Source organism: Ictalurus punctatus, chromosome 13, assembly GCF_001660625.3.
Source record: "Ictalurus punctatus breed USDA103 chromosome 13, Coco_2.0, whole genome shotgun sequence".
Taxonomy (NCBI): Eukaryota; Metazoa; Chordata; class Actinopteri; order Siluriformes; family Ictaluridae; genus Ictalurus; species Ictalurus punctatus.
In genome coordinates this window covers 10,055,001-10,080,000 of record NC_030428.2, presented here as the reverse complement: position 1 = coordinate 10,080,000, position 25,000 = coordinate 10,055,001, and the positions used below count along the sequence as shown (strand labels likewise).

Genomic DNA, 25,000 nt, shown 5'->3' with positions numbered 1-25,000 from the left:
CGTACTTACCGTCTATATAGTAGCTGATATACGTGCATTTCTCCGACTATATAGTAGGCAAGTACGCTGTTTCGGACGCAGCCGTGCTCTCGTTTGTCGTCAACGGTTGAGCGCTGCCGTGTGTGATCGTGACCTGTCGCAAAATGCGGTGAAAACTCTCACACGACGTTAATAGTGTGATTAAGGTGTGTACATGTCTGTAATACACCTCGATAATGCGACTCAAACAGGAATACTCCACACGTCTTAATTCCATTTGTGTTTACTTCGAGTATGACTTTAGTCGGCTTAATGTCATCAATAATCACTGTTTACATGCTAGTTTCTCAATCAGAGTATCGTCTTAATATCTGACTATTGTTGTCCATGTAAACGTACTGAGTGTTGCTGACTGATACCTGAAAATGCAGGGAAAAATACACCAGTGTCTCCTGTACTGCTTTACGAAGGTGTCAAAAACATTGGATGCTGGCACCTCTAGTGTCTGATGTGGAGAAATAAACTTTGCTGTGAAGCGAAATACTCACTCTGGTCTGCGTAGTTCTTGGTCTTGAGCTCCAGCTGTCTGGTTAGGCCCTCCAGCGTCGTCACTTTGCTTTGCAGCTCTTTCCGCTCCTGATCCTGCAAGTCCTCAATCTCCATATACCTCTGAAGCGACACAAGACATGAGACAATTTCTACTTTCAAGCTTTCAGCTGTGTTTAGTGAACATTTCATTTAACACACTTCTTCTCAAAGTAATGGGGAGGGGGGGGGGGGGCGTTAAGATGTCCAGGCTTCACCAACAGGTTGTGTTTCTCAAATAATCGATTTAATATACAGTTGAGGCCGGAAGTTTACATATACCTCGCAGAATCTGGGAAAAAAAAGTACATTTTTCCACACACACAAAAAAAAAAATAATTCACTTGCACGAAAAATAAACCAGTTCGAAAGTTTACATTTGCATGATTTTTAATACTCAAGAAGACAACACTACACACTAAGATCCAGGTGGACGGAAACTTTGACTGACTGGTGTAAAATGGTACCTCGAATAGTGAAGGCTACAGCAGGGGGAAGAGCTTTCTCTTATAGGGCCCCACAGTTATGGAACAGTCTTCCTATTAGTGTTCGGGACTCAGACACAGTCTCAGTGTTTAAGTCTAAGCTTAAAACGTATTTGTTTACTCAAGCCTACCCTGACTAGATTCTGTTCTACTTTCTCCCTCTCTCCTTTCGCCGAGCCCCACACGAATTTATGGAGATACTAGAGATCCAGATCCTTTCTGCCTCTGGATGGAGCTCAAATCTTCTTTAATTCCAGACTGCTGGGACTACGGCTGCTCCTAACGCCATACAGACTTCATATAAATCCATAATGAACTTTTTCACACTATCTGTTGTTACCCAGATGAGGATGGGTTCCCTTCTGAGTCGGGTTCCTCTCAAGGTTTCTTCCTCTTAAAACATCTTAGGGAGTTTTTCCTCGCCACCGTCGCCACTCAGTGGCTTGCTCAGTTGGGATAAATTCGCACCTTTAATATCTGTATACCGTGTTGATATTTCTGTAAAGCTGTTTTGAGACAATGTCTATTGTAAAAAGCGCTATACAAATAAAATTGAATTGAATTGAATTGAATTAAAATGTTCAAAAGAAATGAGTTTAAGCTAAAAAAATCATCAGGAATCATTGTTCACGTGGAATTACTCCTTTTCTTCAAGAACGTGCGTAAGATGTTTAAATCACACCTGCTAAATAAACAGAGGTCTGTTGAACCAACTTCACACGTTTCTTATTTAAGATCATGCAAAGTGTTTGAATGGGGAACAAAAACTACATAGCGCATTAATGGTGATTATACACTCGCAGTCACCCTTAAGCCCGGGTGACATCTGCGGTGGCGTTGGCTAAACATTAACAGCTGTGTCCTGCCTCCATCACGACCGATTCAGGTTTCAGTGAGTCACTGCGGGCGTCAGCTGAGCTTATTCATGCCACCTTAGCTCATTCAGACCAAACCACACTTTTGGCTACGGCAAGTGGAGGAGAAGCCGTAGAGAATAGCTGCAGAGAGGATTTTCTCCCCCATCGCACACACTTTTACACACACACACACACACACACACACAACACGCCCTCACCTCTACCTCTATTGTTTGCGATCAGCCAAACCACATTTCTCGTAGGTGCTGCGTGCAAACAACATCCATTGGAAAACTGACGCGGAGGAGTGAGAAAACGAACCCGATCCGTTTTTTCAGTGCTGAAGCTTTAATATCTGCAGGAGATTAAAGAAATGATTCAGCGGGAAATCTGGGTTCAAGATGTCTATTAAAAAAAAAAAAAAAAGAGCCTGGATCAAAAGCACAAAAAGTGGAAAATGTCTGCAAACATAAAACTTAATAGTGAATTAAAGGCAGTGGAATCTAACCGATTCCAAACAGCACACACGTGCAGTGATAAGGATACGGATATAAATCTTAAACGGCAGCTATATGCTAATTCCTACAGATTTCCCGAGGTACAAGTGTGGACGAATCATAAATTCATGAGCCGACACAGCAGGCAGGTGAAAGCTCCAACGTGCTGCCCAGTGCCATGTTTTGGTGGCCAGGAAACTAACCGACTAGGCTACAAAATGGTAGCTAAAGTAATGTACTAACATAAGGGCCAGATATTTAGTGAAGTGCATTGATACAAACTAACGGGAAGAACAAGTTTATGATTACGGTCCTCTTCCGACAATAACCGATGGCCAAAGTTCTGGCTATGAGCTATGGTTTTCGTTCTTGGTATCAGCAAGTAAAAGCTATTATTCGAGTCCTTTCTCTCGATATGTTTAACCATGCGGCGAGAGCGCAAAATTGGGTGGGAGGTATGGCTTTACTTACTCCCCGGTCAATCAGTCGAGCAAAACTGAGCAAATCACGGGCATCTGTGAGCTCGTGTATGTGGAAGAGGGCAGGCAGGTGACGTAGCACAAACAACTGGTTGAAAATCTCTGAGAAGCAGAAAAACCAATCGTCTGGAAATCTGTTGACTAGGTTGACTATGTAACTCAAAGTCGGGGGATAAGATCCTTCCGCACGGTATATAAAATCAGGTGAACATCTGATTTTCAGCATGAACGACGCTTCTGCTCCGAATCTCACTTTCGTCTGTTCACCCGATTCGGGCAACTCGAGAACAAGGCGATATTCACTAAGAAATTCTTCTGACTCTGCAGTTCACTTAAGGTGCTAAAGAAGGCTTCATTTCCTCCGGGCGAGCAGACTTCAAACCCGTATGACGCACACCGAGTATCTGTGTGAGGGATCACATGATCATGAAGCTCCCGGTCACTTCACATGCCCGGTCTCTGCAGCGCAGTGCCCTCGGATACCGCCGCACACAGTGCTCACATTGTGATGCGCAGGGTACAGAAACACCCTTAGGACAAAAACAGGAAGCCCGAGATAGCGATACAATATTTAACGCGTTCCACAGAAGTTAAATCATTAAATCACAAGAATCGCCCAAATAGCCTGCGTTAAGATATTAACGGTGCAGCAGGAAAAGGCGATCGGTTTGAAAGTTTGCACTTCCCTTTCTGAGTCTAATGTAAACACTGTTTAATCATTTTTATGACCTCATTCTTTACAACTTCCCCTCGACGACTAAACAGAGCCTTTAATGCGGCCAGAAGTCGTTCATATCACTTCTGTTGACTTTGCTGTAAGACTCGGCGTGTTGTGTGCTTACGGCACTGTAATATTAGCACCTTGGACCCCCCCCCCCCCCCCCCCCCCCCCCACCCCCCCCCCCCACCACATTTAAAAACCAAGAGGGGTTAAAAACTTTCGCTTTCTACTCCAAGTCCCGCTGGAATTTTATCAAAAGATGAGGATTTGGATTTATCAAACATAAGGATAAAAGCGTGTACGACTCGTGTATGTTTTTGATGAACCGGATATTCTGAGAATGAGCTGAAATACTGAGAAACTTCAGCACGTCGGCTGTATTACAAACGTCTCGATATGCGAATGCGCCGAGTGACATTTCACGAGTCATAAATGCGTGGGTGGGAATATTACACAAGCGATCAGAGGCTAAAAACCGTAGCGCTCTTTCGGATCCCAGTTCAGTAGATTTCCACGAGTGAGTGAAACGGTGCGGCAACGTAGTGCGTTTACATTTTCCCCACAGCGATGATGAATGTATATACGGATTCGGGATGGGCGATATGGACTTCAAACTGTATCACGATAACGATATCGGTGATGATATAAATACAGTACCGTGCACTATCGTTCGTGGCTACGAGTGACGGCTGCGTGCGGTCTTGAGAGCCTCAGAAACACAAACGTTGATCTAAAAGTAAAAGTGATTTTCTGGAAGCAAACCAGTTCCAGATCGTCGAGGTACAGTAGCTCCTCGTTTAGCGATGAACTCCTCCTCGGCTTCACGTCCGCCATCGACTAGGCTTTATCGTTATCACCACAGGAAGACTCATTATTAAAATGGGGAGAATTTCTACCGGTATATCGCGAACGATAAGATATCGCCCATCCCTACGTGCGGATTGCGGCGTTTTGGGTGTAACACACAGGTACTGGCAGGCGACCGCACAGACTGCCGCAATCGACCATGCAAAAAAATCTCACACGACTGGTAATGACATTATTATTTTTGCTTGGCTGCAAATTCCTGACAAGAGATTTCTCCCTACAGTAGTGCACGCTCTCTTTTTTTTTTTTTTGGTCACTACGCATGCAGCATGTCGTTCCTGGAATCGCAAACAGTTAAAGAGTGTCCTCGTACAGAAGAAACTGCTTTGCTTTATCTAAGCTACGTGGTTAATAATTCAGGCTGTGAATGAGTATTCCTTTAAACCTCATTCACTTGGGCGATTGTCAGCACTGGCAGCGCGAGCGTCTGGTGAATGTGCGCGTGGGAGTGTTTCGCTTTCGCCATCTCTCGGCATCGCTCGTCATATGATCCGCAGGACGACGTTCATATGACATCGCCGCAGAGGAAGGAGCACTGGCTGTGTACAGCCTTCTGAACATTTCGTGCATAATGATCCCCTTGTGCTGAAAGCGATACAGAGGGAGCAGTGTGCCGGCACTCTATTGACAGTCAACTGCATCTTCAGTTGCCTTGTTGTTTTAGGAGCACAAAGCCATAGCTCATATTGCTGAGCTCTCATCAAAACCTTAACATCGTGTAGGGATCGATGTTGCACCAGATGGCCTGTCGGAAATATCATGAAAAGAGCCGTTTCTGGGAATTTATTCTTGCTGCGTCCATCTCGACGTCATTATTAATAATCTACCGAAACGAATATGATTTTCTATCATTGCTTTAAATTGACCTCGGGCTTTCCGGAGTCACAATTTTAACGTAGTTTCAGCTTTTATTAAAGAGCAGCCAACACAATAAAACAGCCACTCGGTCCTTCCGGTCGTCATGTGACTTTTTGATACGTGTGAAACTCTTTACGAGTAACTAAGCAACACGATCAGTGCCAAGTGAAAGCCGAATTTTTGTGTAAATATTCCACTCGGCGGAAAGGAGGAGGTATCGATGACCGTAGCCTTTTAATCTCACGACTTTGTTGCGTTGGCTTCCTTTTATTCGGTGTTTGCTGCTTGTTGTAGTAAACGGCTGAATGTTTTTTCTGGCTGGAGTTAATGGCTAAAAGTCCAGGCTGAGATAGCTGTAAATGCAGTGTTTTACGACTGTCCGTGTCTGTCGATGTAGCTCGGCTAACCCGTTAATCAGGAAGTGATGTTAGTTCTCGGCTATTATTTATGTCTATAATTATAACTCTGCTAGTCAAATTTTGATGATAATTGGGTTTGTTTTTTTTAAGTCTGGCTAGCATCATTGTATTTAATTTAAATGAAAGTGCGGTGTTGATATTCCGGGAAAGATGAAGGCTTTGTGGGGTGTGCGTGTTCGCATGCACGCATATACATGTAGAGGTGTTAGAGTGTATTCAGGGGACAGGTTGTCCAGCTCCTGCACTAAAAATAAATAAATAAATAAAACCCCGAGGCGGCTCAGACGGGATTAATGAGGCAGGACGTGAATGGTGTGTGCGCACACGCACACGCGCACACACACACAGTCCTCAGGTTCACATGGTAATTATACAGACGTCAGAAAGAAACAGAAGTATTGTGAATCTCATGTACAACTATGTTGAGTAATGTTATATAAATGGTGTAATAAATTCTCTCCAATATTATTCAGTACTGGGATTGACAAACCATTAGCCTGAGCACCTGTGACAAGCGGACAGGGTTTTGATACTTTCTTGGAAACAAATTGGTATGCACGTTTAAACACTTCATGTGGTTTGTCGCATCTTGATGATGCAACCATAGTGCCACGACTCGTTCTGAATGCCACCAACCGCTGCACTACACACATCCGCCGAGACGGCATCTTGTTTTATTGTCGGTACGAGAATACGGGAGAGGGAGAGAGTGAGAGGGCGGGAGAGGGGAGAGAGCGAGAGCGCGAGAGCGTGATGACAAGAAATCAGCATCGGCTGTATAAATCCTGATCGGAGCGTCAGTAATGAACACCATTACACTAAAGCGCTTTGCATCTGACGGGTAAATGAACTCACCCTATCACATCCTATATGAGATTATTCAGATATATACACAATATACACAGAGCGGTTCGAGAACTGACTCCAGCCCAGAACCGTGACAGCGGGAAATACCTAACAGTGTAGCTTTAAACATATGTAAGAGGAGCAATGGAGCTGAATACTTCAATCACAACTTTTATGCTTCCCTTTATAAATTTTGCAAACTATATAGATTTTCCCCCCCTCGCTACAATATTACGGGTAAATTTGTTTCAATTCACAACGTAATTTTAATTAAGCCCATTTCAGTTCCAAGCCGTAACCCTACAAATCAGGGATGGACAATAATTCAATATCAATATATATCGCGATATACATTTTTTCAATAACGGTGATATGATTTTTAAACACATTTCCGATATTTCAACATACTTTAAAACATTTGTCACTGACGGACGTTCACGGCGCAGGCCTCAGTTCGTTGTATTCAAGCCGAGCAGAAAGATGATGGCGTACACCACAGGCACGCAGCCAGTGCTCGGCAGTGTTAGGCTAAGCTCCAACGCGGCGAGTTTTAGCTACAGAATGAGTACCCCTGACCGCAATACAAATGCGACTGAGCGAGCTTCCACAAGTGAAGAGAAAGCAGACGAAATAGTTGATAAGAGAGGAAAGACTAATTCAGTGGTATGGAAGTGGTTGGCTTATCTAAGTGCTAATAAACTTCAGGTTTCAGTGCGCTGCAAAATGTGCCGGAGAGCGGTGCCGACGAGCAGCGGGAACACACCAAATCTGTTCCACCATCTGAAGCAGTTCCACCTGATAGAATATTCTCAGAGAGTCAGAAGATGAGGCATCATAAAGGTTTAAGCCAACCTGTCCCTGAAATATCACCGCCACCCCCATCCCCATCCGTGTTAAAAGAAACGCATGCAGCAATCACGGATGGCTGCATTCATGCCTTATGACAAACAGTCTAAACGATATAAAGACATCACTAAGGCTGTCAAACTTTTTGACTGAGGATATGATGCCGTTTAGTACGGTAGAAAATGTGGGCTTCAGGAAAACGATGTCCGTCATCGACCCCAGATACGAGCTCTCTGGCCGGAAATATTTTCCCCGCACAGCTATACCTCCACTTTACGGTGAAGTTAGGGAAAGGGTGGAGGAGCAACTGAAGTCAGTATCATATTTTGCGACCACAGCTGACCTGTGGTCAAGCCGAACCTCGGATCCATACTTGAGCCTGACAGTTCACTTTATTGACCAAGATTGGAAGCTTCTCAGCTTATGACTCCAGACGGTTTACTCGACCGGGGATCACACGGGCGAAGCAATTGCAGCCGGACGCGCTCGCCTCCTGGGGACTCGGCGAGGACCGCCAGGTCTGCATCACCACAAATAGCGGGACCGATTTCATCAAAGCCGCCGAGTTGAACAGATGGACAAGGCTACACCGACTGAACTCTGCTATTGGTAACTTATGCACAGTTAACATACATCTGAGTATTATGTTAAGTTATTTTGCTTATGGTATGAGAATATATTACTATTATCTGTACAGTAATAAATAGGCGGTATGCTTTATACATAATAGGCCTAACCTAAACATAGCTCCACAGTGCTTGTATGTCTTTGATAGATATTTTTAGATTTGTTTATATTCACACAATTTTATGCTTGCTATATGGTTGTTGCATGCCATAAGAATTTCATTGAGCATGTGTTATGATGTGCATGTGATTTGATAAATAAAACACTTGAGTCGAGGTGCTCGGTGTTGTGTAGGCTACGACTATGGAGTCTTACACTGCACTCTTAAGTGGCTGCTCCAGTACTCATCATAAAGCTCCATACCAAACCCAGACACTAGATATTACTTAGTTGGCCTATAGTTTTGATTAGGTGATTCCATTCCCCCAATTTAAGTGACTTTATAGGCTATTCATTTATTCTTTAGGCAAGACGTATATATTTGTATGGATTTATACATACAGCAGTCCTATCAATTAAATTCAAAGGAAACAGATGCTTACTTTGCCAAATCAGGTGTGAAATAAAAACGACAAAATGTATGTAAGCAGGAGAATTGTGATTTTTCTGTAAGAAGAATATAAATAAACCAAATATTGTAGTTAAAATACAAATGAACTAGATATTGCAATATTTTTTTTTTAAGTTCACCTAGATGAGTGGACAGAGCAATTGGGGTCTGTAAAATGGTGGTGGCTGCCTCCTCCCACTCCTGGAAGAAGAAACGGGACAATGCAGCTGTTTAGGAGGAGTATCACTTGCCAAAGCACAAGCTCATCACTGAAACCCCAACAAGATGGGGCTCCTGTCAACAAGTAGTGAAGTGGGTTCTGGAGAAGAAAAGGGCCATCACAGAGGTCCTCTCAAAGGATAAGAAGACCAGGTCGCTGGTTCCTACTTGGCAAGATGTGGACGTTTTAGAGTCTACAGATGCAGCTCTAAGCCCGCTCCTCGACTTCACCGATGCCTTGTCCGGAGAGTCCCATGTCAGTGTGTCATTCCGAAAACCAGTGATGCATCTCTTCAACACCTCCATCTTGAAGGAAGCAGAGGAGGACACAGACCTCACCTGGACCATAAAGACAACAGTGATGGGATACCTGACGAAAAGTATGATGACCCAGCCACGGATCATCTACTTGTCATGGCATTCCTCGTTGACCCAAGATTCAAGCGTCAGTACACTTAGGAGGAGAAGAGAGAATGCATCAAGGAGAAGGCTGTGTTGGAGATGCTGAAATGAGAGAGAGTTGTTGTGGTAAGGGAAGAGGAGTCCGGAGAAGAAGACATGGGACACGCTTCTGCAGCAGTGACACCAGCCAAGAAAACAAATCGGTCTCTGGCTAGCTTTTTTTCCCCCAAACAGGTCCACCACTACAAGCACAGAAGGCTTGAGTGTACAGCAGGCAGTTGAGAGGGAGCTCAGAAACTACCTTCTGTCTCCAGATGCTGACAGTGACTCAAATCCTCTGGATTGGTGGAAAGTCTATCATAAGAACTTCCCCAGAGTAAGCCAACTAGCAAACCATTACTTGTGTATTCAAGCCACGAGCTCCCCCTCTGAGAGGGTTTTTATTACAGGTGGCAACACTGACTACGTTTACATGGACAGCAGTAATCTAATTATTGACCTTACTCTGAGTAAGACAATATTGTGATAAAGGTGTTTACATGAGTCGCTTTTAGAATACTCCTCTCATGTACCCGTTTTACATGTTACAGAACATAATTCGATTAACATCACCGCGCCGCGCCGTCCCCTCCAGAATTTCACGTATCAACATACAGTTGGTCTTCGTTATGGTACCGTATACAGTTTTGGGTGTTTTATTAAAAAAATTTTACGGAAGCTTCAAGTGCGGTTAATTATTTGTCATGCTGTACGTGCAAACACACGACTGCTTGAAGCCGTGGGCTGCGTCCCAAACCGCGTACTTAACTGCTGTATAGTAGCCGAGATACATCTATTTCGCCTACTGTATGCATGTGTTTCACCTACTGTGTGGTAGGTGACTATCCGGTTTGGGACGCAGCCGTGTTCTCTTGTTTGTTGTTAAACGGTCGAGCGCTGCCGTGTGTGATCGTGTCCTGTCGCAAAATGCGGTGAAAACTCCCACACGACGTTAATAGTGTGATTAAGATGTGTACATGTCTGTAATACACCTCGATAAAGCGACTAGAACAGGAATACTCCACACGTCTTAATTCCATTTGTGTTTACTTCGAGTGTGACTTTAGTCGAATTAAGGTAATGAAAAATTGCTGTTTACATGCTAGTTTCTTAATCAGAGTATCGTCTTACTCAGGTTAATGTTGTCCATGTAAACGTACTGATCGTCACATGTAAAAGGGCATCCTTGAAGCCAGATAATGTAGACCAGCTTGTATTTCTTGCCAGAAACCTCTAGAGCCTGTCATAGGGTGTCATCAACCCTCAACAATGTCCCTGCCCCAGCAACATGTGTTCTTGTTGTTGCTCACTCTTTTTTATGTTTTCTGCAGCAACTCTGAGCATTTTTCATATTTGTCTATCCTGGCTGAAGCACTTTTATTTCAATCTATAAGAATAAGACCATCAGCCTAGGTTGCAGTTTAAAGTTAAAGATATTAATATTGAGAAAGGTGAGAGTTTTATGTTTACTTGACGGCGATTTCACATTTCTTGTTTGTATGAAGGTTAAATACAAATAAAAAGGTGAACATTCATTTATTTGTGCCGTTTTTATTTCTAAACTATTATACAGTTTTATAGGAAGGGGTTTCATAGACTTGGCAAAGTTTGAAGGTACGGGCATCTGTCGTGGGCGTCCTTGGCGGTTTTTCTGAGGATTTATATCGTTCACATCGATATCGGAATGACATCGTATCGACCGGAATTAAGAAATATATAGCGATATACATTTTGGCCATATCGTCCAGCCCTACTACAAATACGGAAAAGGAAGCGACGACTTATGCAAGGCACTGTTCCTGAGTGCGCATATAGTAACTGGACTGTAATTCAGTAATGATAGTAGACGTAATAAAATTTAAGCCTACAGTATGGACACACGGTTTCCAGAGAAACAAAGCGTTTCAGACAAAAGTCATCAGCTTCATCAGCTGCGCGAGCAAAACATTAATTTTTAAACGCTGGAAGATATTCAGCAGTGCTGGAAGATGAAACAGAATGTCTCTGTCTTAGAATAACTCGGTGCGCAGCTGCTGTATTCTCTATGGAACACGTTTCACTTCTGCCAGCTCCCACATAGAGGCGGATTTTTGAAACCAGATTATGGTTTCTGTTAGTTTACAGTGTACTTAACCAGCTAGTTTTGCTCTACGACTGCCGTGATTTGCTGTAAATTTCCACATGACTAAATCACCAGTCATCAAGAGGTTACGGAGTAGTTTGCTGGTTAGACCAACAAAAAAAAAAAACCCAAAAAACCCAATGATTTGCACAACAGATTGACCACAGCAAGGGTTATGAGAGATCCTTGCCTTATGGTTACACAGCTGACTTGAAGTCACTACTTCCATCTGTGGTTAACACACACAGGCCTGATGACATGAACAACAACGTTACTTCCTGTGACCTTATTCACAGATTTATACCATTACACACACGACCAGTAGTTAGTAGATAGGGGTTGGCTGTTTTTAAGATACCAGAATAATAAACTCTGATGTATAGCTCCAGGGATTAAATATTTCCAAATCATAAGAAACATTAACTCAGGGCTCAACAGTAACACTTTATTTTACGAGCACCCCTAATTACAAAAATTTAGGAGCACGGTTGAAGTTGAGGGTTTGTTTAAGAGATGGTAAAGTTAATGTGCCACAATATAACACACAAGTTGGAATGAGAAAACATGAGCTTGACAATTATGACAGAATTTAGGAACATAGTGTGAGCCATGACACATTGATTTACCTTCTGATAAACTAAATTTTATATTTCCAGTTAATTTTACAAACTGTATGCAAAAAAAAAAAAAAAAAAAAAAAAACACAGTTAACCTGTACCACCTTGTAAACAAATACAATAAACATAAAAGTTCAGTCTTTGAAGTCTGCTCCTCTTAAATATATTTAAAGCTACACTGTTAGGCATTTCCCACTGTCACGGTTCTGGACTGGAGTCAGTTCTCGAACCGCTCTGTGTATATATCTGAATAATCTCATATAGGATGTGACTGGGTGAGTTCACTTACCCGTCAGATGCAAAGCGCTTTAGTGTAATGGTGATCATTACTGATCCTCCGAACAGGATTTATACAGCCGATACCGATCCAGATACCAATCTTTTTTTTTTGTTTAAGCTTTAATCAGGAGGTCCGTCATAAACAGTTAAATGTAAGCTCTCTGCTCCTGGTCACTGTTAACTGAATTAAAATAACAGCAATGAGAAATACCGTTGGTTAATTGATACACAAGCAAATAAAATATTTATTTTTAAATATCTTAAACAATAAAGAGTCCTAATTAAAAGTAGACTAACACAAACATGACCCATATTAGGAAAAAGGTTAATAGGAAATAGCTTACTAAGCTTAATGTCACATTGATATTAAATGCGACCCATAGTAATTAAACATTTTCTCATTTTATGTTATGAATTTATTAGATCTTTTTTTAAATATTAAAGGATTTATTTATAACCAAGCACATTTTCTTTCTTGTCATTCTATTGGTTTATCACTTTTAGATCAGTTCCACCAGTACAGTGTTGCCATGTCGGCTGATAACATTGTGTTTTTGGGGGGATTAAATCAAAACAAGAACACCGGCGTTGACTTTCCTAGTGATATCTGGCAACTGTGAGCTTAAATGAAGTGAATGCGCTGTCTATTACAGTTGGTGAAGAAAGTGACGGGAGAGCAGCAGCGTTCTGTATGTTTACAGACTGAACTGCTGCTACTCTCGATTATGATCGGTGAGGAATTATTTAATAAAGAAGTCTGAATTAAACCCACCTCGTAGCCTTAGCATTATTATTAATTTACTCCTACACGAGTCTACACGAGCGTGGCACAGTCGCAGATTCGTGTCATTTTGCGGGATCAATAAAAGATGGCGGTTTCTTCACGGTCGCACAAAGTACTTTTCAATCGCCGATGCGAGTGAAATGGTTGCAATGTAGAGCCCTGTAAATGCTGTTTCATTCAAACAAAAGCGCACCAATTTTATATAGACGACTATGTACCAATGGTGTGAACCGATGCATGAGAAAAAAGCCGGTCCAAGAAGCATCCTGGCTGCAAAGAGGGGCTTTGCAGGAAGTTCTTTTCCCGAGTACATTCCTGGCCCTTCCCTGACATTTCCTCTCTGCATCTCCAAACAAATTAAGTGTCCATTTCATACTCAGCTTAGAAGTGTGGCTATATATAAATGACACAGATCTTACAGAGGGGTTATGTCTAGAGACACACGTCACCTGGCCAAATGATTATTTTGCTCAAGCTATAAATGACTAAAATATTCAGAATCTCACAAACGGCACCAGGGTAGAGGTTGGTCAGTTTTATACTGACACGGTACTATAGGTCAGGCAGGCTAATTCTGAAGTGACCTACACTCTGCCTGCGCCCGTAAACGTACAAGTAAACTAAATCTATTTAGTTGTAGCTAACACTTTGTGCTAGAATCGGTCTCTAACTTGCTGGAGAATTGCAGTCATGTCCAAGATTTGCACAGAATGCACGTTAGTCTTTAATACAGCTTTACTTAAGGTCCATGCATTTCAAAACATATGTCAGTCTTCTAACCTCAGGGGGGGAACGAATGAAAAATTAATCAGCTAGCCCACTGAGCAAGTGCAAGCCCGTTCCCATGCTTTGTTTGTCCAGAAACTGACTGGCGGCAAAAACGGCCGATAATGCAAGATACAATAATCATATAGCACATACGATATTATATTACTCAACTCTGATTAACGTCTTGATGTATTTTTCCTGGATATGTTTAACCACACGGAGTAAGCGAGAGTGTTTACTATACGACTGCTTTGGACAGCACTTGCTCGTTTTCACAGCGTTTCTGTACACGATCCTGATTCTGAAACGGTCATGTGTCGACCGTGCATGCTAAATAATCCACCTAATTAAAGCTGATTCAGGATGAGTAACAGGCACTATAGTTAGAGCGCTAAGGTTCACCACACCACGTGAAACCTTTCTTGTTTAAAATAAACACACTGAATAAAAACCGGAGTAGGCTTTTTTTTTTTTTTTTTTTTGCTTTCTCCGGTTGTTCCAAGAAAGAAGAAATAAGCTAGGCTATTAAGCCTAGGCTATTAAGCCTACTCGTCTGTGAGGGACTATGAATGAAAAATTTAATAGCCTGGACAAGAAATCTTCTTGTCCTGGATGCCCAGTTACCGATTTTCCCACCCTTGAGGATTTTCTAACAAAAGATTCACAGATGTTTGAAAAGGACCAGAAAAAGCATCTACGGCATATACTGTCACGATCTCAAAGTTTCATGAAATTAGTCCTAATTAGAGGCACACAGTTCACTAAATATGTGGACTGACTGATTCATCATTAGCAATAAATTTGTAAATGCCATCACTTGTTGACATTCTCCATCCTCATCTCTGTAATCACACACTCTATGCCTCCATTTCTCTTGACCGACTTATCCGCATTTTTCTACTCATAATGAGCAGAATCATGCAGAACAGTGTACCAGCGAGTGCACCGAAGGCAACCGAAACACTCAGCGGTAACGCAAAAGGGTCGTGCGCCAGCTCTTCACTTCAGCTGCTACGCACAAAAGGCTCATGTGACCTGAAAGTGAGCCTGCCTTTGAAGAAAAAGGAGCGCTTTCTCTCGCCCGTCGCCATCACAAGGAAGGCCAGGCATATAAAAGAGGGCGAGTCGGGAAGCGAGATACAGAAGCCGGGCAGTGTGTCCCCCTGTGTGTTTCGATGGATCGTGGTGTCCCTGCAGGTTTATACAGAACAAGCGGGTGACTGTTGAGCAGCAGCAACTGGCAGGCAGCTCCGATGTGGAGGCAGGGTCTCGCTGCAACTGACCTAAATGACCGCACGATCCGCACTGCTCCATTTCATAATCCACACAAACTCATCTGCAGGGATCATGTCAAATAGCTTCCCTGGCACCTAAAGCATCCTGAAACAGGATGTTCATTGGATAGCAGCCTATATGACCTCCATTTACTAAGTCCAGTCTATAAAAGCATCACACATGACCAACCTCACTATGACTTTTGCAAAACAATGATTATTTGAAGCATCACTACGAATAGGAAGTAACGTATTTTACTTAGATTACCTATAGTGAGACAGTAGCGTCCTTCCTGTTCAAAGCCTGGGAAAAAGAAAGTACACCGTCCTTCAATTCTATGTTTGTATTTATCAGGGGCCTACATAATTCTGTGGTCCTCACCAACTTCCAGTCAGCTGTTACTTTATAAATAAAATAAATAAATAAATAAATAAAAGCAATGCACAAGATTGGTTAATCATCAATGAGTCTTTTGGTGGTTCTGTGCTCTGGAGCACTCAGGTGTGTCTCTACATCAGGCCAAGAAGGAAAGGACAACAGCCATGACCTCAGAGAAGCAAATGTTGCTGCTCACCAATCTGAGAATGGTTAGAAGGCCATCTCTGAACAATTTGAAATTCACCGTTCTACAGTGAGAAAGGCCATGAGCAGGCATCCCAGCAAATTCAGTCCTAGGTCAGAGCGTTTAATGCTCAGAGTCGTGAAGAAAAACCCAAGAGCTACATCATGTGACCTACAGGCCTCTGTAGGCATGTTACTGCTCATGTCCATGAGAGCGCAATCGAAAAAACATTGAACAAGTATGGCTTTCGTGGAAGGGTAGCTAGGAAAAAGCCCTTTCTGTCCAAAAGAGAATATGGAGCATGACTTATGTTTGCAAAATTGCATCTGAACAAACCACAAAAGCTCTGGAACAATATCCTTTGGATTGATGAGACCAAGGTGGAGATGTCATCATGCACAGACCAAAACACAGCATATCACCACAAATCACCTCAGGGCAACTGTCAAGCATGGTGGTGGAGGGGGGATGATTTGAGCACGTCTTGCAGCCACAGGACCTGGGAAACTCGCAGTCATCAAGACAACCATGTACTTCACTTTATACCACAATATTCTTGACAAATGTGAGGCTGTCTGTCCAGCAGCTTAAGGTGGACCAAAACTGAGTCATGCAACATGACCAAAGATCGCAAGCACACCAGCAAATCCACATCTGAATGGCTAAAGATGACAAAAATAGAGGTGTTTAAATGGCAAAGTCAAAGTCCAGACCTCAACCCCATTGAGATGCTGTGGCAGGATCTTAAGAGAGCTGTGCATAAATGAATGCCCGCAAACATCAACGAACTGAACCGACGTTGCAAAGTAGAGCGGGCCTAACCGAGAGCTGGTATGAGTCGGATATTTATTTGTTTATTTGTTATTTAGGCCTTGATAAATAAAAACATGTCAAGCAAAGCACCGTGGCTTGTAAACAACGTCAAGTCCAAGCCAGTGGTAGGAAACAAAAGCTTGATCGCGACAATAAATAGCGAGAGGGTGCGTGGAATATATTTTACAGTTAAAGGAGTTAAACATAAGAACCCATGTCCTATATCGCTTCTGTATTGACGTCTACTTCAGACGAGGTCGCAGGGAAGACAGCAACATCGGCATCTCTGTAGAAGCTCATCGTCGCCATTTTGTTTGATCATACAACAAAACATGTTTTGTTCACAAGTCATTACTTCCTGATAGCTGGTCCACCCCAACTGTTTAATGCAAACATCCAAGAAATCACCTACTGCACTGAAAGACCCGCATGCTCCAGGTGCCGAGCACCTCGTACATACATAAACCAATGGCAGCTTTTTGACGAGACCGTTATTTTTTCCCCTTATTTTGTCCAATTCGCAGGCATTACATGTTCACCCCTTTCACTAAAGAGGATCCTAAAACCACTGCTCCATCTCTGGAATAGTTGCAAGAGGAAATTTTAACAATCGCCAGATGCTGCAACGCATAACGGCGTGCAACCTTATATCCGCTTTGACGCTGAAATCAATAAGCTCCTTTTAGGCTTTGGACCATTCAAGTAGATACCGATCATACGCTCTTAAAGTCGCTCAATTCCAGACAGCGTGGAGAATTATACTCTCGAGAGCCTGCATCTTGTATGTGTAGCGACCAGAGTTTGACACCCTGCTCGAACACGGAGAGGGTGCATTTCTGCCGCATTAGCTGAGCTGATGAGTTGCAATACGTTAAAAGCGTCCACGTGTATCGTGTCATGACGAACGTGACTGGATAGCGACATGGTGTTTAATGGGACTATAATTGGTCCCCCCAGGACTCCTCCAAACTCCGCAATACCCTGAGGATTTTCGAAATTACCGCCGATTTGGGCCAAGACGCGTCATGTGACGTCATCACAACGTGCATTCAGCCAAAGCCCTCTTTGATTCACGTGCATGGGACAGGGGAAACAGGAGTACAGCTTAAAAAGGTCTCATTTACCAACAATCACCACTGCGAAAGACCATGCAAAACTATTTAGTGTGATTGCACTGATTCGAGTGGTTTTCCAGCAATAAAAAAAAAAAAACGCCGCAAGTTGCATCGCAAATTCTGAAAAAACAGCCGTAACAAAATCATGCATTTCCGGGCGCAACAAATCACGCAAAAAAAAAAAAACGCCACGAAATCCTTTACAGACTGAATAGTAAATACGTTTACCAGACCGCTTCGTCCATTAGGTCTTTTTACAGCGCATGGTGACATCCACAGTCTTAACATGATGGGACTTGCTCCTTTGCTAAGGTGCGCCTTTAATCATTTTTTTATGTGCGTGTGTGCGTTTAACAATTAGACGAATCACGCAGTCACCTGGAAGTCGAGCAGAGAAACAATCTGACTTCACACATCTCGAGGGACAGGACAAGGGACTTTACAGCTTTGACTGTTTTTTTTTCCTTTCCCCCCCTTTCTATTTCAGAGTTCCTGCCATGCATGTGACTTGTACAATCACATGCTTGAGCAAAAGCCCAGAGTGCAATTAATCATTGCGGTACTAAATTCAATTGGGATCCTATAATCCACGTGCAGGTCAGGATCTCGAAAACCAGTAAGCAACGTGCATTTCTATCCGAGGATTTGTTCGCAAAAAAATATATATATATTTTTTTTTTAACGTATTCACTAAGGCGTTTTTAATATTAAAGCTTCAAGCGAAAACTCTTTTAAAACTTTAAACTTAACACGTTTTCCCTTTCGGTATCACAACCACACTTTCGACAAGTATGAATACAAACCTGATAAACAGCAGAATGAGAGTAATGCGATTCGGTTTAATGAGCTGAGCACTGTGCGACGTTTACGCGTAATCCTATTTCTCAAAACGCACGCGAGCAGCTGTAAACGAAGACTACACGCTGGACTTGAGTCCGAGTTTGAAACACGGCACTGCTTGCAAACTTCAACACAGCGAGCATGTCCCCTGGAGAAAGTGATACAGTCTGCAATTTTTACTAATACAGGGTGTCCCAAGAGTCCAAACGTAGGGGATATTAACACTTTTAATCAAAATGTCTTCTGAAATTTTTCATTGTTTATTTTAGGGGGTATTTTTTGACAAAAGAAGAACGTATTGAAATCATTCTCGTGGCTGGATCGGGAAGCTGTCGCAAGGTCGCGATGGATGTTAACAGGAGACGTGGCGAGCGCATCTCTCTCACTCACACACACACACACACACGACACTGCCGCCAAACTTATTAACTAATTAAAAAAGACTGGAAGTGTTTCGGGCCGACCGAGAAGTGGACATCCGCATGGTTCTGTTAAACACACTCCCCTACTGTATGTATGAAGACTTTTGGTTCACGCTGTATATTCGGTGTTGCGACAGCGCTGGACGCCGCCCACTATTCCGTCCCTCCGGGGGGATTTCGCGATCGCGGAAAATAACTCAAAATCCAGCAAACTCCGCAATATTCTTAGGAGATTCTTTCGAGATCGCCGCAGATTTGGGCCGAGATGCGTCACGTGACGTCGAACGTGAGTAGAGCTAAAAGGTCTCATTTACCAACAAACATCACTGCGCAAAATTATTTCGTACAACTGCTATTTCGCAAATTCGGGGAGGGCTAAAAATGCCGCAAGTTGCATCGCAAATTTTGAAAACGAAGCATTTTTGGGCGCAACAATCAGAAAAAAAAACTCTGAAATGCTATACAGACTGAACAATAAAATTGTTACAGTGATTATTTAGTTATTGTAGTTGACTAATCTTAACCAGTTGACTAAATCTTGAACGAGGTTCTTTCGGGCAGTTCTGTGGGACGGAGGGTAGCGTAACTCCAACCTGGTTCGATCCTGAGCTCAGCTTTCTGTCTGTGTCGAGTAGCTATGGGCGATATCTTATCGTTTGCGATATACCGGTTGAAATTCTCCCCATTATAATAATGAGTCTTCCTGTGATAATAACGATGAAGCCTGGTCGATGACGTATTGCTGTGTGCGACCGGTTCGCAGCTCGCGTGCAGAGCGAAGACGAGTACGGCGGAAGGCGGACGTGAAGCCGAGGAGTTGTTCATCGCTAAACGAGGAGCTACTGTACCTCGACGATCTGGAACTGGTTTGCTTCCAGAAATTCACTTTTACTTTTAGATCAACGTTTGTGTTTCTGAGGCTCTCAAGACCGCACACAGCAGTCACTCGTAGCCATGAACGATAGTGCACGGTACTGTATTTATATCATCACCGATATCGTTATCGCAATAAATACCAGAACATATCGTGATATAGTTTCAAGTCCATATCGCCCATCCCTAGTGTCGAGTATCTGTGCACGCCAGGCTGCCCTACATTGCTTTTAATGGACGTGTGAATATCCGCATGTCCCATCCTGGCAGTATTCCCACCTCCCCCACAGTGTTCCTGGGACAGGCTTCGGATGTTTTGAAAGATTCGCACGATCACCGACTTAAAAACATCTTCAAGTACAACATTTTTACAACTAGTTTGGGTTTTAAGAGTGGAAGGTTGAGGGTTCAAGACAAGTTGGTCATGATGATGATGATGAACAGCTGTTCAGACATTAAAGTGTACTGCGATCATAAGAAGAGATCCCTGCGAGACAAAAGTTTGTGCACCCCTGGTCTAAGTTATAAAACACGCCTGCTCATGTGCAACTTAACCTGCCTCGATAGTGTTTCTCTGAACCAAAACAAAAACATAAACCCCGCACCTCCTCGACGCCTTTCCTCAGCGCTTTCTCGCGCTCGTACTGAGTGACGAGCTGCTCGTTGTCCTCTTTGAGCAGCTCCAGCTCCACCTCATGCTCCTGGTTCTCCGCGAACACCGAGTCCAGGTTCTCCAGCACGGCCACCACCAGCGGCATCAGCTCCTTCACCACGTCCTCGTCGTACTTTCTTATCAGGCGCTCGAACTCGCGGTAGATGGAGCTCGCCAAGCCGGACACCCTCTCCGACATCATGGACGAACTTCCCGAGTCCTCCTGATAAAGGACGCCGTCTTCCAGCTCCATTTTCCCCGCTTCTTTTTACTCTGCTGGCTCGGAAAACGCAGCTAGCTAGCTAGCTAGCTAACTACTTAAGATAGCTAGCTAGCGAGCTAGCCAGGCGACCTTCCAGCTTTGGAAGTGTTTACAGTTTAAAGTTCGCACTCAGAACTGACTCGAAGTAACTTTATAAAAAGGACTGGAAGTAAAAATAAATAAAAATAAAAAATAGGATAAACGAAGCCACTTGGCTATCTCCTAGACAGGTTCTTCAGAGAGGGTAGGTTAAATGGACAGAGTCATATTCTCCACTTGTTTCCAACTAAAGTCCCGACCTGAAGAGTTGTTGACTGGAGCGTCGAGGCGTGACGTCACTTTCTAAAAGTGGGGTGGGCGGCAACGGAGGGAAAAAATGGGATCTGACACTTATATTTAACTCAGTGGAGGTGTTCATGAACATCCTAGACCCGTTTCTGTTATCGTACAATGTACTGATTATCTTTTAGTAATTTGGACTAAAAAAAAAAAAATCACACGGATAAGTACATGATCTGAAACAGTCAACAAGTTACACAGTTTGATAGCAAGACCCAGAAGCATAACATCATCCATCCATCCATCTTCTATACCGCTTATCCTACAGGGTCATGGGGAACCTGGAGGCTATCCCAGAGATCATGGGGCACAAGACAGGGTACACCCTGGACAGGGTGCCAATCCATCACAGGGCACAGTCACATACACATTCATACACTCCGGACATGCTAATCAGCCTACCATGCATGTCTTTGGACTGGGGGAGGAAACCCCTGCAGCACCTGTTGAACATGCGATCTACATGCACACAGGGCAGCGGCGGGAATCGAACCCTCAACCCTGGAGGTGTGAGGCGAAGGTGAAAATACACCCTGTATGTCAGTCCATCGCATAGCATCGCTTCCTTCACTCACTCACTCACTCACTCACTCACTCACTCACTCACTCACTCACTCACTCACTCACTCACTCACTCACTCACTCACTCACTCACTCACTCACTCACTCACTCACTCACTCACTCACTCACTCACTCACTCACTCACTCACTCACTCACACACGCTCGCACTCCCTCACTCACACTCCCTCACACATGCTCACACTCCCTCACATACTCAATCACATACACATGTTCGCACTCACATACACACACTCGCACTCACTCACTCACAGGGGAAAATTAGAGTCACCATTTCACATACCAGCATGTTTTTGTGAGGTTGGAGGAAACCCAGAGGAAACCAATGTGAACACACAAAGGGATATAAACAGACAGCTCAGGAACGAACCGGAGACACTAGAGCTCTGATCCAGAAACGCTACCCTGCTGCAAACCTTTAGCCTTAAATCAAATCATTTTCCTTATTAAATATGATTATCCTTTCATTGTTTAATCACAACTGAAACCCAACACAACTCCATGATTCTCACTGACATTTATTAATTATGAAAAATGTCACAGCCAGAATGTTTATGAGCAAGACATGTATTGTAGTAAATGAGCCCACATTTAATAGTTCTCATGCAAACTGAATGTACATCAAATCTGCATCTGCACATTGGCAGTTGTGTGATTATGACGTTCTTGCTCTGATCTCGTAGCACTCTTCACAGAACCTGAAGTCTCAATAAACATAAAGCACCAAACAGGACACCACTGCTACACAGTTACCTAAATGTCTTTCCCTTACATGTCCTAATTGTCAATCTTGAGTTTTCCACAAATAAATAAAAATAATGACTTTCATAAACGTAGCATTATGACTTACTGTTGAGAAATACACACTGGGCTTTGAACACTAAGACCGATGCATGTATACAGCAACGAAATGGCAAATGACAACATATTGATAAAATCCGAAAGAGCCGAACGGCTCTCGAGGCTGAGGCAGCAGGGTCTTAAACGGCGCAGCTCCCTCCAGCCGTGTTGTGCATTCACTGCCACAGTCATTTCAGGATCTGAGCCGGAGGCAGAAGGAGCTCAGATGACGTTCAGGTGAGCGTTGCTGGCAGATGAGGGGCAGAGGGACGAGTGTCGCTCCTTTGTGAGGCTGAGCAGCGCCTTGTGGACCACGTCTGGCATGTGGTCGACGAGCATGCGCGGGCTGATCAGCACACTGTTGAACGCCGTCGCACTCGACCACTCGGCACGGTAACGCACCTGAGAGAAGCACAGCCTGGATTTCGGGTTTCAGGAGAGTCGGTAACAAGACAAGAAAGACAGAGATCGTTTTAGCGACACAGCACATTTCTACTGTTGTATTTCCATCCACTTGTTTTATGGAACCTTTATATTTGCAGATTAAGAAAAACAAAACAAAAACGCTACAGTGAAAACGTCTGTATATCAATAAAAAAGAACAGACGCAACAGTTTACTAAAACACACACACACAAGTCGCATATTCTTTTGCCAACATATTTCACAGATTTAAAAAAAAAAATATCTAGATTACTCCAACTACTCGAACATAGCTTATCATTCTTAAAAGGTTTAATAAAGTTGGGCAGACGAGGGTTTGAAAAGGGAACATTCCACAAGCGATTACCAGACTGTAACTGGGCTGGAATGTATGGGTGCTAATTAACAAGCGCTGGTAGTTTTTCCATGATTCTGAAAAGAAAGCATTTCGGTATCTGTGCCAGATCTGTACTCTTACGATCTTTCTGTTGGATCTGTATACAAATAGTGCAGCTTCGTGGTGATCTCAGATTCTTTGTGAGGTATGGGGTGACTATGTTCATGCTAAACCGAGAGTGAGGTGGGCTCTGACCTGCGCGAGGGTCCCTCCTCTGTGATGTATAGGATGCGGCCAGGCAGGTAGAGCGGGAGGTGGGTGGTGTTGGTGGGGGAGTCGTCTGAAGACAGGCTCTGGTAGGAGGTGGAACCACGCACCAACAGGCTCTCCTCGCCGAGCAAAGGTCGAGTCAGTTGCTCCTCCCGCCGGTTCTCCATTTCTGTGGGAAAGTCATCTGGGGTTCCGCCAAACACCTCATACCAGCAGCCGTGCAAGAGGATTTTGTACTGTTGGACAGAGGGAACAAAAAATACAGAAGTTCATGAGGGAAGCGGTATAAATCGAGGGGGGGGGGGACAAAAAAAAACCCAAAAAACACTCTGGCAGTTATTTCCAATTGGTTGAAAAGCTGAACACCTTAGAACACGAACCACTCACCTTCGGTTTACTGCAATTAGACACCATCTTTAATAGCCTCCTCTTCAAATCTTCCATGTTTGGAATACTCAATCTGAAAAATAGGTCATTTTAGGGAAGTGAAACGAACAGAAGTACGAAGACTGAATCACAGCATGACATAGCGTAGCATGGAAGCACGATACATCCCATAATTCACGCTTAATAAATCATATAGAATCAATCTATCTATGACTACCTTCGGCATAATCCTCACCTGGGAACCAGATCCTTTCCCAGAACCACAGAGATCACAAACTGCTTGGAGTATTCAGTCAGCGCTTTACTAAAGAAAGACATGACATCAGCTGGAACGTTTAATGAAGACAGCATTTATATCTTTAGTAACATTTCACTCTATTTACAAATAATCACGATAGGGTCGTGGTGGCGATGAACTTTTAGACCTCCACCAGATTGTTTAAATGTTCCAAGGAAAGTGGACAGACAGACCTCATGAGGCCCCCTGGTGGTGAGAAAGCGTAGCACTGCAGTGTGCTGTAAGTACTGCGGAGGAGGACAGCCAAAAGTGCTGCTGCGCCTGCACCCAGACTGTGACCCGTGATGACCAACTTGTACGCCTACACACACACAAATTATAATCACCGTACATATACAGGTATACTCCAATCATCAATCAAAGAATGAATACAAGAACCAGGTAGGGATCAAATCAAGACTTACAGGAGCAATGCTGAAAGCCTGCCTCAGGATGCCATCGTTAACCAGCTTCTTGTAAATATAACCAGCTGCTTGGGATATGCCCTGTGAAACAGAAAGAAACTTTCTTAACTTTCCTACCTTTAGACATCTACATTCTGTAGACATCTTACTACGTTTTGTAGGTATACCATTGCCGACTAAAGTCCACTCGTCAGTCCCCTCTCTACTCTCTCCATGTAATGGATCATTCGCAGCATAACAGTAACTCCGTGGTGGTAAAAACATGGTAATGTGGTGCTGGTCTGAGTGTGTCAGACACTGGGAAGATTTATTAAACACACCTTGTTGGTTATAACGCGATATCACGTCAATATACTGTATACTTCCCAGGAACACTGGGTGTGAACCAGTAAAACGCCCTGGATGTCCTGGGATGGCAGCCAATCACAGTGCAACATGCATACATACATACACGCACTCATT

At 43.4% G+C, this 25,000-nt stretch overlaps 2 protein-coding genes across 5 annotated transcripts in view; both read right to left on the bottom strand.

Annotated features, from left to right (window-relative positions):
• Window positions 1–20,972, bottom strand: part of spag9b (sperm associated antigen 9b) — a 58,095-nt gene extending 37,123 nt beyond the window's left edge. For 2 of the 4 annotated variants that reach the window (XM_047159477.2, XM_053685457.1), the window contains exons 1-2: window positions 20,352–20,972; window positions 528–648 (exon numbers count right to left, since the gene is read on the bottom strand). In XM_047159477.2, coding sequence (XP_047015433.1) covers window positions 528–648; window positions 20,352–20,651 — 421 coding nt within the window. In that variant the 5' untranslated portion in view covers window positions 20,652–20,972. Of the gene's footprint in view, window positions 1–527; window positions 649–20,351 lie in introns of those variants that run through there. The other 2 variants (XM_017483440.3, XM_053685459.1) reach the window with 2 other exon arrangements.
• A 1,110-nt stretch (window positions 20,973–22,082) lies between these two features.
• daglb (diacylglycerol lipase, beta) overlaps window positions 22,083–25,000 on the bottom strand; it is a 10,837-nt gene continuing 7,919 nt past the window's right edge. Inside the window, exons 10-15 of the mRNA XM_017483442.2 lie at window positions 24,539–24,619; window positions 24,308–24,435; window positions 24,072–24,140; window positions 23,837–23,909; window positions 23,435–23,685; window positions 22,083–22,838 (exon numbers count right to left, since the gene is read on the bottom strand). Of these exons, the coding sequence (XP_017338931.1) occupies window positions 22,643–22,838; window positions 23,435–23,685; window positions 23,837–23,909; window positions 24,072–24,140; window positions 24,308–24,435; window positions 24,539–24,619 (798 nt within the window). The 3' untranslated portion in view covers window positions 22,083–22,642. The remainder of the gene's footprint in view (window positions 22,839–23,434; window positions 23,686–23,836; window positions 23,910–24,071; window positions 24,141–24,307; window positions 24,436–24,538; window positions 24,620–25,000) is intronic.